We start from the raw sequence: 17,921 nt of genomic DNA on the forward strand, positions 1-17,921 counted from the left end.
TCCTAGGGAGTGGTCTGGGGGACCGCCTAATGTTTAGAGAGGTCTTTACTTAAAAACACCTCAATAAAGGTCGAAACCAGTCTGGATAATGACATTCCACCATAATGTATAACATCATACTTCTCCTAGGAGATGTGTTTTACATTATGGGAAATACTAAGAACAATGATCAGAACTTTACCCAACTCTGCTACGAGTTGCCCTAGTGTTGAACTATGTGCTTTAGCTTACGATACAATCCGTGCAAACTTTTATGGTTTGCTATATTCGGCATGAAACTCTTTGATTCCTATCTCTGAATTTCTTATTCGTCTGAAATAATGTGGGATTTAATATCCCCCTAATTTAAACAATGTTTCATCGTCGAAGTGAAGCCTATTGGCTGTTTATCTTTATTTATCAGAAAACATATTTGCTATCAACAATGGGGAGTGAGAGATCAAATTCTTTAGCCTTGTTATCTATTGAAAATGCTGTTGCTCAGAAAATAAGTGAAAGAATAAAAGCTTTCGCAGATTTAAAATAAAGAAAAAATATATCTAAATTATAATTAATTAAATTAAAATTACACTCTAAAATCAATAATTTTATTTGTAATCATTTTTATTTGTTTCCTTTTTATGTAGAATATCTGAGTGAATAAAAATGATAAGTAGAAATAGCTAAATTATGAAATTATTAATAATTTTAAACAATATTTATATTACAATTAGAAAGCACTTAAGTATAAATATAAAAAAATCTAACCATCGGTATTTGCTGCGTGAAAGTATTGTGATGTTCATATATTTGTAAATAAAGAATTATATGTTTAACCTTGAAAACACAATGACTTTTAATAAAGTTTTAAAAAAATTCTACACAGTTCAATGAAATAGCTTAGAACTGTATAAATAATTTGTCATAAATATGAATACTAAAAGTTTTCCCCTTTCATTTTTCACAGCCACTGCATTGCCAAATTCCGAACTTGGAAGATTTTATGAGCGAGGAATGTCAATACGATTGTTGGATGATGAAACAGGAGTTGAATACATAAATATTATTAACAGTCCATTCACTTTAAATCCACAAGTTCGTGATAAAATCAAATTTACTGTACTCTGTTGGTGTGACAGGTCAATATCCTCAAACAGGTACGTTTCTAAATATTTATTTGTTCGAACAAAATTATTTTCAATTTTCATCGCATGCTATTAATGGCAAGTGTGAAAGTTCATCGTCGTCGAAGTTTTTCTAAGTGTTTAAATTGTAATCTGTCCTGATCTTGATTCTGAATTTTCGTGTTAACATATCGTTTATATCAATCACAGACTTCCCTTGCTTCACACAAAATCTAGTGTGAATTTGTTTTAAATAATGTTTACCCATATTTATGATTTTGTACTCAAAAAGCGCTCTCTTTCGGTATGATTCTTTAGCAGACGATTTATCCAAATAGATCAGTCGTTTATTAAAAATCATAAGTTACTATTTTAAAGTGCAACCATAATATAGTATCATCGTTTATTAGTTTTGTTCCGGAAATAAAAAAAAAAACATTCTTCGATTATTTTCAACCTTCTTCATCGTAAGGAAAAAAACATCTCTCTTCTCACTGCATATTTAAATAATGTAAATTATTTACACATTTAAGTAAATTATGTAAAGTATTATGTAATTAAACATGTAAATTATTTACAGGCTTTTTCTTCGTGTTTAAGGCTTTTTCTTCATGAACAAAAAGCCTTAAACGCGGCCCCATAAATCTACTGTTTGGCTCCACTATGTAGATGATGTATTAGCTATTTGACCGCATGGCTTGGACACGCACACAAACTCCACAACTGCTTATCGCACTTAAACAATTAAACTGGATCCTGGGGTTGATTGTTTAAGTGCAATTAGAAACATTCTTATGTTTCTTATCGTACTTAAACGCGCTAAGAAAGAGAAAACAATAACAATCTCCCTTTCCTAGATACTCTGATTACACGCCAGCCTGATGGATCGCTGGCTTTCTCTGTTTACAAAAAACCTACACATACAAGTAGATACATTCACCAGCAATACCCCCCCTTCCCAACAATATGGGATTATAGAAACCCTATATAACAGTGCAAAATTAATCAGTTCAGATAACAATGTCTTACTACTGAACTTAATCATATTTTTAACACCTTGGTAGCCAATGGCTACCATCCCATAAAATCCAAAATATATTAAAACCAGTTAACCTAAATTCCCCTCCCCCACTCCCTAACAGGGACTACTCTAAATCTATCACCATTCCTTATATTCGCGGTACTTCTGAATAGTTAACTAAAATCCTAAAAAAAATATGACTTGACAACCTGTTACAAACCATATAAAAACTTGTCATCTCTTATCTACTCCCCTAAGGACCAGCCACCACTTCTCCTAGACCTACCTGGAATATACCAGGTCCCTTGTAGTTGAAAACTGTCTTACTACGGTCAAATAGGCAGGACAGCTAATATCGGGATATCTGAACATAAGGATTATATCCGTTTCCACCAATATAACCACTCAGGACTTGCTGACCATCCTTTGGACATCCACCACAAAATACGCTGAAGAAAGCTACCTTACTACACCGCAATAAGAATAAATATTAGAGATTATTCCTGGAATCAGCCTCAGCTCTGACAAAACTCCCCAAACTTCAACAAATTTGAATGCATGAGACTGACCCAAATATGGGAAGCTTGCATTCTTAGAACATCAGCCCAACAGCTAAGATTACTACCCAATGTAGTCCACTAGATGGCCTCTTTTAGGACCGACTTCATTTGTCGTCTTCAGCCATATTTGTTCAGTGTTAGTGCCTGCTTCACATATCATTAATTTTATGTTCCTTGAAAATGGTAATATAACATTACCGAAATATAGGAAGTATTAATTAAAGTTGTTTAACTACTACTTAACAGTTTATTAACAGTTTATTAACATATTATTAGTTATTAGCAAATTGTTATTAATAAATTAATTACTGAATTCATTATTAAATATTTAGTTAACTAAATATATTATCTCATAGATATTTTAATTTAATGAATTAGTTATTAGCTAATTAGTTAATTAAATGAAGTAAATTATTTAGTTAAATAAATTAGTTGATTAAATGTTTGGCTTATATACGTAGTGAATAAACTGAAGTATGCAATTCTAAAAACAAAACAGAAAAAAAAAGTGTTTCGTTCTTGTTTGTTTTCGTTTTTAGATACATCCAAGGGCAAGGTTTGTGATCAGTTGGTTCGTATTGATTAATCAGCCGATAGATAACTCGCTCTTGTTACATTCATTTGCTACATCGTTTCCTGGCATTAACGAAGCAACTTTTATTGGCCTCTCTCAAGACGGCAACGCAACTCATTCAATTGTAAGTTGTTACTGAACATTTTTGTTTTACTTTTTATTATATGCATCATTATCTCTGACTTTCAGGAAAATTCAAAGAAATTAATTCTGAATATTTTAAGAATATATTTATTCCAGTATATATTTTTTAATCCACGTAATGGCCCTGAAATATCAATTTTATATATTTCATAATTTCTATTTACGAAATTGTAACACGTTTGGTTTGCAACATTTTATCTTCAGATTTCCTTATGAATAAGTTTGTTAATATACATGTATTGTTCTGCTAAAATTAGATGAAAAGGTATAAGGAGTAATGTGAATTCATAATAGTAGCAATATCTCCGAATCTGTCATAAGAAAATGCCCCTCCCATATAGATATCACAGTATTCAATCTGGCATAACTCAGCTAATTTTAACTACCAAAACATACTTTCATCTTGTTGCGCACATAAAGAATCATCCTCACCTGATGGTAACTAGTGTTACCATCTTGGATCTAGTGTTAATCTAGTATTACCATAAAAGTTTGGATATTTGACTCCATCTGCGTATTTGACCATGAAGAAACCTAAAATCCGCTTTTCTGGTCCAGACCTACTTTTCATACTTACAGGAATATTCTCTCCAGTAGGTGAATCAGGAATTTTGGACTATTGTTATTTTAGTATGATAGAAGTCAATGTGCCATTTTTAGGCACACGTTCTAGTCAACATTTTCCACATCATTCACTATTTCATACTTAACGCCTGTAGTATGGCTGTTTTCTTGAAGGAGACATAGATCTATTCTCTGTAAAACAGCCTCAATGTAGGAAGCATTAAATCATTCATGAGTGATATCCGCGTCGATCATCCTTTTAAACACTATGGCCGCACTCTCTTCCTAGTCTATACCAGGAGATACAACTATAAACCATTACATCTCTACCACCAAACTTCATAGTTGGGTTTATGCATTCAGTGTAGATCTAAATCCGCCTTCATAGCTGAATCCCCACTTCCATCACACGTCATGTGACGTGTGATCACAGGAATATATATATATATAGGTAAGTTTAATTCAGAAACTAAAGTTTGGATAAAAGATCCGATGGTACTGAAGACACTGGCATGGTGATGTTTCACTGCCTTCAAGACAAAATATTACAGCTGCATAATAAACGCGATTCGTTGAGATGCTGAAATGCAATTCAGCATTTTGTTATTTTTGTAAGATATCAGTGTGATCCAATCTTTTAAGAATTATTCACATTCTTCCCACCTCACCTGTGTTGTAGTATATTTATTTTCGCATATCACCATACTAACTGGAACTCCTTATTTTATCTATATACCCTCTGTCCCTACCGTATCCAATCTAGAGTGATCCTGGACTCTGAATAACGTGGCACAAGGTAGAAACAGTTTCACGAAAATCAGACATCCTAAAGACAACTAATCAACCCCATAATTTGGTCAATAAATTGTAGAGTTCACTACTTAACTGACTGACAGTCCAAACATTGGTTGAGTGTTCTAAGCACCGATAATCTCTAACCGAATGAAATTGCAATCATTAGGAAACAAGACAAAAATGCAGCATCTGTATGCAGTTATTTTATTCCAGAATTCATCAAAGTACGACTTATTCCACTACAGAAAGCCGTACTTCGGTGATCTCGCAACAGACAGCGTGACCTTCAATAGAACAGTTGATTTTAACGTGATTTATCAGACTAAGAAACACCACTGCCAAATGAGTTAAGGGGATAAAAATCCCTTATTGTTTTTCAGCCAGTAAGCGAAACTAAGATCGAAAACTACGATCTGAACGTTTCATGCCGACGAACTGTCAGCGTATCCAAGCATAAGTGACCACTTGGTAGTGCCACATCACGGTAACTCGTTGCAAAGGTGGAGCAAGGTCCCTCACTGTTCTTGATATTTTCTCATACCAAGTGGTCACTTACGCTTGGATACGCTGACAGTTCGTCGGCATGAAACGTTCAGATCGTAGTTTTCGATCTTAGTTTCGCTTACTGGCTGAAAAACAATAAGGGATTTTTATCCCCTTAACTGATCAACCTCGCCAGAAAAATAGCCGTTTGGCTTTTCATCTTAGTTATACTATGTTATAACATAATATAGTGACACACTTTTCTGGCAATCGTATAGCAAAAGTATGTAAGTTCTTTTCACTTAAACTCTGATATTCTAGGTCTAGTTACTCACTGATGAGACCTCAAAAAAGGTTGAAACCAGTCTGGGTAGTGACCTCTCCTCATAATGTAAAACAGTACTACATCTCCTAAGAGCAGTGTGTTTTTGCATTATGAGAAAATATCAAGAACAGTGAGGGATCTTGCTCCACCTTTGCAACGAGTTGCCGTGGTGTGGCACTACCAAGTGGTCACTTACGCTTGGATACGCTGACAGTTCGTCAGCATGAAACGTTCAGATCGTAGTTTTCGATCTTAGTTTCGCTTACTGGCTGAAAAACAATAAGGGATTTTTATCCCCTTAACTGATCAACCTCGCCAGAAAAATAGCCGTTTGGCTTTTCATCTTAGTTATACTATGTTATAACATAATATAGTGACACACTTTTCTGGCAATCGTATAGCAAAAGTATGTAAGTTCTTTTCACTTAAACTCTGATATTCTAGGTCTAGTTACTCACTGATGAGACCTCAAAAAAGGTTGAAACCAGTCTGGGTAGTGACCTCTCCTCATAATGTAAAACAGTACTACATCTCCTAAGAGCAGTGTGTTTTTGCATTATGAGAAAATATCAAGAACAGTGAGGGATCTTGCTCCACCTTTGCAACGAGTTGCTGTGGTGTGGCACTACCAAGTGGTCACTTACGCTTGGATACGCTGACAGTTCGTCAGCATGAAACGTTCAGATCGTAGTTTTCGATCTTAGTTTCGCTTACTGGCTGAAAAACAATAAGGGATTTTTATCCCCTTAACTGATCAACCTCGCCAGAAAAATAGCCGTTTGGCTTTTCACCACTGCCAAATGTTGAACGGCATTACTGTAAATGTCGCTGCTAAACAGGTAAGAACTTGAAAAAATTGTCTTACGATTTAATTAATTTCTCTCTCTCTCTCGCAAATATTTTTATGATTTAATTGGTTTTTATTAAATGACTTTTTTTAGTAAAGATTTAGTAAAGATATTTCTTTTTCTTATTTTAAGAATCCTTTCAATATCATACTGTCCGACAGATTAGAATCGAATTTTTTCAGGACCTTGTCAGAAAAATTACACATGACGTAAGTTAACGAGTTGTATTAATTCAATATCTTAAAATATTGAATTCGATCTTTGTGAATTAGAAAAATAAAAATTTTGGAATTATTAACGAAAAGAGTTCATGAGGTTTGAATAAGAAATTTTCATAACATTTATTACTGAGTATATGTATTTTATAACTTCTGGTCATTTTCTCTGCCTACAGTTGAACATACTACGGACAAAAGTAAGACTATTATGGATCGTAAACTGAGTAGAAGAATATTTTTCTAGACTTCTTTCACCTTATTCCAAAATAGGTCAATTTTTGGAGCGTACCCCGTTGAATTCTTCTGTTGTTGCAGTCACTCACTTGTATGAAACATATGCAATCAGCATTGACTGCATATGTTCATACAAGTGAGGAAGCTTTCGAATTTTCTGATTTCCACTCAGAAAAACTGACAAAATTTAATAGAGGAAAATTATACAATCATACTCTCCTAATGACAAATTGCTTACTAAAAAAAAAAAAATCTAGGTATTGTATGCTCCCGTTCATCGCGAAGAACATGAAAAGTACATTAAGTATCATAAACCGTAAGAGTCTATATTTGCACAATATGTTATGATTCCCTCATTCTGGATTCGTTGGAAATAAAAATATGTACTATAGTAGAATGATTTTTTTTCCCGCATGGATAAGAGAAGTATGTTTTCTTCGAATAATATCCAACCTGTTCTTACAGGAGGGTTCAAGATTAATCATTTAAGAATAGTAATTAAAAATGCCAGCTTCATAAACTGAAGTAACCATGCAAGCTCGTCCATAGTTTACTTTTACAAGCATCCCTCTGTTAAGTGTGATTCGAACCAGTAGCCTTTTGCAGTAAACAATCAATCAGTGGCTTTTACCAACAGGCAAGCTAGCAAATCAGTACTGACACTTACCAATGAGCATTTACGATTACATATTCTAACTAACACGTATTAATTATTCTTTCAGGATTTGTCATGCTTAAAAAACCCCGTTAAAAATATCCCCACCTATACGTGAGCTTGTCATGATTAATGAAGTAGGATATTTTGTAGATAATCTACTAATTTTAGAGGATATTTTGAATGAGCCAGTTTGCTACAATTTATCCTGCTGACTTGGTAAGGTTGGTGCCAAAACTTACGAATTGTATTTGCAGTCATGGTGCCTTTTGTAACTGACAATATTGCCTTACATGGCCCACTGGTGACATCAGGCGGTCTTTCGAAGAAACCGACGATCACATTATTTTCTTAACGTATTCAAACCATCTTCTATGATTCGTTTCTTGGGCGATACCATCATCTTATTTATTTTTAATACTCTCGTAATTATAACACAAATGCAATCTCGTGAATATGTTTTTGCGGTGTGATTACTTTTAATTGTAATGCGTTTTCTTAATTTAATCCAATATACCTTAACCCCTTTAATAAAAGGTTTACTAAGTGTATACATTTATCCTTTTGTGTATGAGATATTTTGAACAATAAAGCCACCACTCATTTACATGGTGGTGATCGACCATTTAAATTGCTGTTAATTCTTTTGGTACTCATAAGGAAGAAAGTCCAAAGAGTTTTTTGTGTGTTTATTTTACACCCTTCTTTAGGATTTCCATAAAGAAACATAGGAGTGATAAGATGCATCCAGAAATAATTAAGATAAAAGCGCCGAAAAGATGTTTTATTTGAAGAACTGTGTTTTCCGAAGTGGGTTTCGACTTTATTTGCGACGGTAATTCTTTAAGGAACAATTCAAGATTTCTCCACTTGATATCCAGTCCTGCTTCGATAATTTTCAGTATCCTAGAAGGAAAAAAAATCATTTTTAATGTAATAGTAACCAGAAAATGCATATACAGGGTAAGTCATGCAGAATGTCCCTTGAACTTCACACTCTTGATACTCTCATACTCCCTCAGATATTTCTATTCCCACTCAACCTCCCCCCAACTATATAATAAGCAACTACCTTTTAACAATAAATCTACTTTATGTATAGGGTAGTTTAAAGTTTAGTGTTATATGTTTTACGATAAATTATAATAAAAGTAAAACGATAATCAATTCCTGTAGTCATCATTATAATGTGCTTGGTTAAATATCAGAAGTTCGCTTTTCAGATAACATTGGTAAGCATTGTGTTGAATTTTTTCTTGACTATTATTTACAAGACTATTACACTTTTTTTATATAATGTTCGTCAAGTAGCTTTATTTTATTGTCCTACATGTTTCGCCAATTTTTTTTTATCGGCATCTTCAGGGAATACAAACTAGTAAGCTATATGAAGGTTGCAGACTAGGTTATAACTGATGGTTCTAATTCATACAAAAAATTAATATTGAACGAGGCAATTCGCGTGTCTCGGGAACGTGATTTATTCGTTATGGCTCATGATGTAATTGTCATGAAAGTTCATTTCTTTGATGTTTAATGATCTGATTAAAGTTTTCCAAATTTCTGGTAACGTTAGATCTTGATTCTTGTTTAGGTTTTCAGTTTTACGGGCGACTGTAGCTGCTTCCTTGAAGGTTCTTGAATGGTAGTTATCTTCTATATAGGGCATAAGGCTCTTATCCCACTCAATGTGATGGTTAGTAGAGGCAAAGTGGCAAGAAAGGCCTGAAATGTCTTGTCTGTTGTTTCTGATATATCCTATGTATTCTTTCTTTCTTGGGAACAAGAATTTAAGATTATTTTAAGTGAAGATTTTACAAGAACACATTCACGTCTCGGATACTTATATTAAAAACTCACAACATTTTATAGATAAAATAAAAAACATCCCTATCTATGAAGAGGATATACTAGGAAGCCTAGACATTGCATCTCTCTTTACAAACATTCCAGTGGTTGAAGTCATCAACATCTTAGACAACTTGTTCCCAAGAAACATCACTACTTTGTCAATCACTGTTTAACTTCTAACTTTTTTATTTGGCACAAACCTGTCTACAAACAACTCACCGGATTAGCCATAGGTAGCCCTCTCTCCCCTCCTTGTGCTGACTTATTCTTGGAAGATCTAGAAAAAAAAATCTTATCCTAGACCATTCCAAAGCCGAAAATTTGGTATAGATATGTGGATGATATCTTTCTCATTTGGGATCATACGAAAGAAGAACTAATGGATTACCTTAACCAAATCAATAGTTTTCACAATACCATCAAATTCACATTAGAAATTGAAAAAGATGGAAAACTGCCATTCCTTGACATCCTAATAAAGAAACAAACCAATAATAGTATCAACCTATCTGTATACAGAAAACCTACAAATATTGGACGTTACCTCCATTTCAACTCGTCTCATCATATAGCTCAGAAACTTAGCATTATCCATATGCTCAAGAAAAGAGCAATACAGTTCAAAACAGATAAGAATGACCTACAAATGGAATTAACTATATCCCGAGAACTATCTTTAAATGGTTATCCAAAAAGTCTCTACAACAAGATTCTCTTGACTGATATACCACATAGACAACGTGATGACGACCAATACATCAGTACTATAACTATTCCATTTGTCAGCAGCATTTCCAAAAAATTATCTAACCTTCTAAAACCACATGATATCAGAGAAGCATTCAAGCCAATCAACACTATTCGGAAATTTTTAAGATCACCGAAAGATCCTCATCCATTCTACAAGTACTCTGGATTATATAATATACCTTGCTCATGTGGTATTAGTTATGTAAGTCAGACCTCTAGAAGCTTTGAAACGAGAAAGAGAGAACACATTAGGATATGTCAGGAACAACAGACAAGACATTTCAGGCCTTTCTTGCCACTTTGCCTCTACTAACCATCACATTGAGTGGGATAAGAGCCTTACTATATAGAAGATAACTACCATTCAAGAACCTTCAAGGAAGCAGCTACAGTAACCTGTAAAACTGAAAATCTAAACACGAATCAAGGTCTAACGTTACCAGAAATTTGGAAAGCTTTAATCAGATCATTAAACATCAAAGAAATGAACTTTCATGACAATTATATCATGAGCCATAACGAATAAATCACGTTCCCGAGACACGCACATTGCCTCGTTTTCAATACTAATTTTTTGTATGAACTAGAACCATCAGTTATAACCTAGTCTGTTACCTTTAGCTTACTAGTTTGTATTCCCTGAAGATGACGATAGAAAAAAATTGACGAAACATGTAGGACAATAAAATAAAGCTACTTGACGAACATTATATATAAAAAAAGTGTAATAGTCTTAATAGTAAGCATTATTTCGTAATACTTACGTGACACTCAGAGCTTCTCTACATGGATGGGAATGCTGGATGTACATTCCTCCAGAAAGGGAATAAAACTCTTCCTTTCCTATATAGAAATGTTGTCTTCCGTGATCAACAGACAGTATTGTAATTAAACCATCGCTATAAAGAAAAGCATATTTGTCTCTTAGCACTCTACTCACGCCCTCTTGCATTGAGTTTACCAGAGAACTTTCGTGATGCACTATGTGATTCCTAATAATATCCAATGCTTCGCTACCTCCAGCTTTCTACAAGAAAAATTAAAATATTTATTAAATTAAGAGTAGCATTTGAGAATGTAATCTTTCAAAATGTAAGAAGATAACAGCAATCTCATGCTTGGATTTGATAATCTTGTTAAACGCCTTCTGCCTTTCAAATAATAATAGTTTAGAAAGTAACCTATAGAATTCTTTCGCTACAAATTATTTTCTAAAAACTTAAAATATTTGTAGAATAATAACTTTCTTCAGCCGTTCCTTATTAAAATTTTAAATAATTTGATTTAAAAGAAATTTAAACTCATAAGTTTATAATTTATTCCCCACTAAAGATGAATTAGTCCACTCATACAGATGTAAAGAGATTTTCCTCCGGAAACTCTGGTTTTTTCATCCTTGAAAACAAATAAACCTGAAAATAAACTGGCGATTTATATACAAAATTACATTACGGCCAATTGCAATACTGTATGAAAAGGCAATGCCGTATTTGATCATATGTGGCCCACTATCATTTTCTTAAGAAATCATGTTATAGGAATCAGTGGTGCCATCAATACATTATCAATCAAATTCGGGACCGGTTTCCCTATTTTGAAAGATGAAAAACCCGATTTCCCTAGAAAAACTTCCACCTCCGTATAAGATAGGTCAACTCACCATTTTATTGATAAAGGTTCCTCTCCTCATAGACGGGATTTGAACTCGGTGTTTTTCCAACCAAAGAGTTCGTCTATACCAACTGAGGCTCCAAGCATTCTCTATTCCGTGTAAACATATTTTGAAGTAGCTGTAAAGTGGAAGTTTCAAAATATGTCATGCAGTTTGGATCATATAAAAGTAAACCCTAGCTGTATATTATTATTATTATTTTATTCACATAATTGATACACAGTCAAAACAAGATATCATATAAACAAAAATTTGATTGGTGATACAGAACAATTCAGATTCTACCTAGGAATCTAAGAATAGTCCGTCAGGTAGCATCGTAAAATATCGACTGTTCCAAGTAATGTTGTTTCTTGTAGTCATATGAGATCACTTTGTGCGAGTTTAATTGCTGTAAATACAGTAGTTGGATATCTTCTTTGAAGTTGCACGAAGTGCACCGATAATAATTGGGATGACTTTGTTGTGTTGAAGCCACAGCCGGTCAACTTCGATTGCCAGATCTCGATATTTAGTAATTTTTTCAGTTCTATGTCGTTAATGTGTTATCACTGGGTACTGGGATATCGATAATCCAAACCTATCGATGTTCGATAATTGTGATATCAAGTCTATTGTGTTACAAATGCTGATCACTCAGTATTCTAAAGTCTCCGAGAATTTTTGCTGTTTCGTTTTCCAATACTGTCTGCATTTTATGCTGCCACCAGTTATCAGAAGTAGGAAAGGCATATTTTTTGCATACATGCCAATGAATTATTTTGGCCACTTGATCATGGCGGTGTTTATAGTCAGTTTGATAAAGTCTGAGTTATTTTTCTGCAGGCACTGACTGGATGCTCCACAGTCTCATTTTTCTGATCTGCATTTCTTCATAATCCGCATAATCTGCATTTGCTATTATTATTGATGTTCAAACTTTTTGCTTTGATTGCATTAGTTTGTAATGCCTGCTCATGAGCTGCTAGAATAAATCCGTCCTTTTCTTTTTTTAACGTATCCGTATTGTAGCCATTTCCACGTCTTGTTCACGTCAATTTTGTCCTCAGTATCTCTAAGAAATTGGCCATGCAAGGGTTTATTTTTCCACCACACACATATCGGTTATTTTGTTATTCCTTTTTGTAATCGGATTTGTTTCCCGTTGCTTTCAGAAGGCCCTCTTGTGTAATTGCTTGAAGCATTGGTTCAGAGCTATTGTCGATATAACTTCTTAAACTAATTTCTTCTTCTTCTTCCACAGTCTGTCTCACTTGCAGCAGACTCCGTCCACCTATTCTCCTCGGTAGGTACAACCTGTCAACATCACTAGGTGAATGTAACGCATGATGCATAGTCATTAGTTTTCTAGTTTTGCGGTCCATTTTGTCCAGGTCTTCTTTTGTCCAATCTGTTATGCCAGCTGTATATTGGATCACTGTTGTAGCACAAGAATTCATTGCACTAATTGTATTTAGCCCATTTAGTTTTGTTTTCAGAATATTTCTAACTCTTTTGATGTATTCTCATGCTGCCTATTGTTTAACTTTCGAGTAGAGGATATCATTGGCTTCTAATATTTCTAGGTATTTATTATTATTATTATTATTATTATTATTATTATTATTATTATTATTATTATTATTATTATTATTATTATATTTTATAATATTATAATGTACAGTATACAGTATAATAACATTATACACATATTATTATATATTACACATTATTATATACAAATTATATATTATATACAAGAACATTAAATCCACACTGGAAGAATATATAAAAAAGCTGCAAAGTCAGAATTCGTTCAAAAACAAGCCAATATCCTTGGATAACGCATAGCTTAATCCTAGATATACACAGTCAGGACTCTTTATGGAAACAATTAAAGTGAAATCCAAATAACGCAGCTTTAAAAACCGATTATAAGTTAACAAGGAATCGCCTTACAACGCAGATAAGAAATTAAAAAAACAAAAAAGAAACTACTACAAAGACAAATTAACCTGTGCACAAAACAACATGATACAAACCTGACATCTGATCACCGAGATGCTAGATTGCATTCCCAATACCACCACCTCTGAAACCATAAAACACACCTTCATGAATGACGCCAAATCTTTCGAACAACTAGCAAATAACTTTAACCAATACTTTGCAGACTCCATCCAAGACTGCATAGAAAAATTCCTCTCACAAAACGTGATCCTCCGCTTGAACTACAATCAAAACACACATTACAGTTTCCAACCATAAAAGAAGCAGATCTCTCTGCAATACCTCAAATCTAACCAAACAAAGGCTCAGGAACTGATGGTATAAGACCTAAAAATATAAAGCAAGATGCAACTAGTTTAAGTCCTATCCTACTAAGGATATCAAGCAACGCGCAATTATCTTAGGTCCTATCCTACTAAAATTGATAAATAATATATTTAAAACAGGACAGATACCAAGTGTGTTAAAGACTGAAATAATCATACCCATAAACAAACATGGAAAATGAACTTTAATCAGCAATTCCAGACCCAAAGCAACACTACCAATTATCAATCATATAATGGAGTGGATAGTACTAAGGAAACTTGCACCATATAAGAATTTCATATTATCTCCAAAACACAATACGGTTTTCAGAAAAATAAGGGAACAATATCTCTCCTGGAAGTATTTACGGACGAAATCAATATCGCCTTAGATAAAAACAAAATTGCCATGGTAGTATTTATTGATTTGACTAAAGCATTTGACACACTCACACATCAAACTTTATTAGAAAAGCTGAGACACGGTGGAATAGATAGGCCTCTGCACAGGTGGTTTACAAACTACCTTCAAAATAGAAAGCATATCACACGTATCGGGTCAAACCCAAGTAGAGAGCTACCAGTAATCTGTAGAATGCCACAGCAGGGTGTTCTCTCCCCCAACTCTCTTCAACATTTATATGCACGATATTGACTAGCTACCTCTCAAAGGCATGATCTTACAATATGCAGATGAGACAGCTTTAATATCCATCCATAATAATGCAAACATAGCCCAAACAAATATGCAGCACGACAGAAATCTGATCATTGACTAGCTCACCAAAAACTCCACACAGCTAAACTCAGATAAGACAAAATTAATTATATTCAGAAATCCACTGACTCGACCAGTTGATAACATATGTATATAACCATCCAACATCTAATCTCCAACATCAAAAACACACAGAACAGTAAAATCCCGACCGTCACTCAGGTTAATACAATACGATACCTCGGAATTTACTTCGATGCAGATATGATCTGGAATAACCACGTAAACCATCTACAGGGTGGCCATAAAATAACTTTCCCTCTTTGGAGGTATCTAAAACCAATGAATGAGACCAAATTTTATATTGAGACTTTGGAAGGTATGGGGAGATGATTTCCTCGAAAAAAAGATTTAGTGCCAAAATAGCCGATAGGGATATTTTGGCGCTGGCAGACTGTAAAACAAGCGGATAATTATATTAAAGTCAGACAAAATCGAATAATAACATTTCGACGGTGTACGTAACAGCCGCGTCACTCATTTCAGCTGGATATGTGGCGAGTTACAAAGATAATAACAAGAATAATAATTAAACTTAAAGAACAACTTGCGAGAGACACAGAAATTAATGCAGTGATTGAATCACAGGAAATAATGTTTTATTCATCAGAATCAGGATCCCCTGGACCACATACCCGATTTCCAATGTGCTGACCTTTCTTGTGTACAACAAATTGCATCCGGTGGGAGACACGCTCTACAGCTGAGCGTAAGGAGACGAATTGGATTATTCATAACAGCCCGTTTTATGTTCTTGCATTTCAAGACATGCAAGTTGGAAACATACACAACGCCACCAACGTACACAACGGATTTCAAATATCCCCGCAACCAAAAGTCACATTGGCTGTGGAGAAAGGCTACGCGAAGCTCATACATTCCAGACATGCTAAATAAACTACCTTTTGAATACAGGAACCTTACAAACTAAAATTGGCTGAAAAGATTCCTAAGGACATGCACCCTCTGTCCAAAAGAAACCGAACTTTTCGAAAATAGAAGAAACTAGTGGCCACCTGTTGTATCTTTTTATTGTCGAATGTGGCAACCTTCATTACTGTTGTGTCAACTGCTTATGACATTTGTTTCATTAGAAGTCTGGAAAAAAATAGCAATGTTAAAAAGTGAATGAATCAATTCAGCATTCCCTACTGATAGCAAAAAAGAAAAAAACGAAATATAATTTGTTAATTAAAATGAACTGCAGATTGAAATATAAATGACAAAATGCAGAAAATAATTAGGTGTATATTGATATAAAATTACTCCACAACCAATATTGTTAATATGAAAAATATCTCTCTCTTAAAACATTAAATGAATCATTGTAAGTATACGGGAAAAAATTGAAATACATTATTGGTATTATTGTTTATAGAAATTAAAATAAGATATTCACATATCATTTAGAACTGAATATCTGTAATAAATAAAAATGTTCTAGTTACACTTCAATTATATATTTGTAAATAATCTGTATATGTGAAGATTATAATAAACTTTGTCAAAAAATTATTATTATTATACATTTAGATCATTTAAATGAAATATACCAGTCACAGTGGTAATAATAGTATCCCTCCTATACTCATCATATTCATCTAACAAAACATAGTATTTCTATTAAATTTGTAATTAAAGAACGCACAAACTCACCTCAAAATAGGTGTGTGTTGCCGTGTTCTTCACTGTTCCGCATAGTATATTCCCTTTCTTTACAGCTTTTGCTAATTCTTCAATGGTTTCTATAGGTCGATCACGTACGACAACCGTCATAAAGGACAGTAGAAGATTGCAATAAGCTGATATAATCACAAACTGCGACAACAACCAGAATATAAAGAATATTTTGTAAGCTCTGTACTGGAGAATTTTATCATTCCTACCTGTAAAATATATTGATCAGCTTTAGTGCTGTTTTCTCACTATAACTTCGTTATTAGTTAAACATCAGTATGAAAATATGCACAGCATTTTGTTATTCTTACCCTGACGAAGTATGCTTGCTACTACAATCCAAATGGCTTCCCATATGTTGACCCGTGGGCCACGGTGGATTTCGAATGATGCCCACGCAATAGCATATATGCAGCAAGAAATGAAGATTGCTGATATTCCAAATAGGAGCCACAACTGAGGGAAGAAAATGCCAATTTTAACTAAGGTTTTCTTTAAAAAAAAATATTCACTTTTGGCTTTTAATAACACACACACACACACACACACAGAGAGAGAGAGAGAGAGAGAGAGAGAGAGAGACGGTTACGACATTATAAACAAACTACAATACTAAATGATTAAACTACGGTCTAAATTTCAAGAATTAAACAAAACCACGATATAAAATATGACGAGAAAAAGCGAATTAAATTAACCACGGTCTATGAACCTCAACGGCAAGTGAACTGACAAACGTGCACTGATGTCTACACAACAGGACGCTGAAAGGTTATGTCTGATTGGTGTCCTACTGCCACCTTTGACTACGCAAAGTTCATGAAATAAAACATTTTAAACATTTTGTGTCGATTAATGAAATGTCAGAATGGAACCTAACGCATTGACATATGTTCCAGTTATATTTTTGCTTCAATTTGCCCTACGTAAACCGAGTCATACTTAAATATACGATATATGATAAGGAATACACACACAGTTTACTTAAACTTCGATATCATATATAAATTTACACTAAATTACTAATTGTAGAGTACCGTTTTGCATTTGGCCTACAAAGCTGGCAAAAATAAATCGATTTTAAACGATTTATCAAAGCTGTCCGAAACAATGATCACTAATGCTATCGAAATTTAGAGAAATCATTTACCAGTTAGCATCAAGAATTTTAGTTAAATATCTAGTATGGTTTTTTTTTTTTTTAATCAAATTACTAAATCAGTTTATTGAGTAACTGATAACTCGATTTTAATTTGAAATGGGATATAACAAAATTCAAATAATTAATATAAGAAACCGAATAAAAGGACGTCACTGAAATCTTAATTAAAATAATATTTAATTATATTTAATTAATTTAACATAAAAATAA

General features: G+C 33.7%; 1 protein-coding gene across 1 annotated transcript; it reads right to left on the reverse strand.

The window, feature by feature from the left end:
• Positions 1–8,198: 8,198 nt before the first annotated feature.
• LOC150094859 (glutamate receptor ionotropic, kainate 2-like) lies at positions 8,199–16,798 on the reverse strand. Its single transcript, XM_090411550.1, has 3 exons — positions 16,529–16,798; positions 10,890–11,152; positions 8,199–8,430 (listed from the first exon to the last, which is right to left on the reverse strand). Exons 1-3 carry the CDS (start codon positions 16,646–16,648, stop codon positions 8,214–8,216), a joined length of 600 nt encoding a protein of 199 aa, XP_090267676.1. The 5' UTR covers positions 16,649–16,798; the 3' UTR covers positions 8,199–8,213.
• Between the last annotated feature and the right edge of the window lie 1,123 nt (positions 16,799–17,921).

This window comes from Typopeltis vanoorti, chromosome 21 (assembly GCF_054136105.1).
Source record: "Typopeltis vanoorti isolate ZY-2024b chromosome 21, IOZ_Tvanoo_1.0, whole genome shotgun sequence".
Taxonomy (NCBI): Eukaryota; Metazoa; Arthropoda; class Arachnida; order Uropygi; family Thelyphonidae; genus Typopeltis; species Typopeltis vanoorti.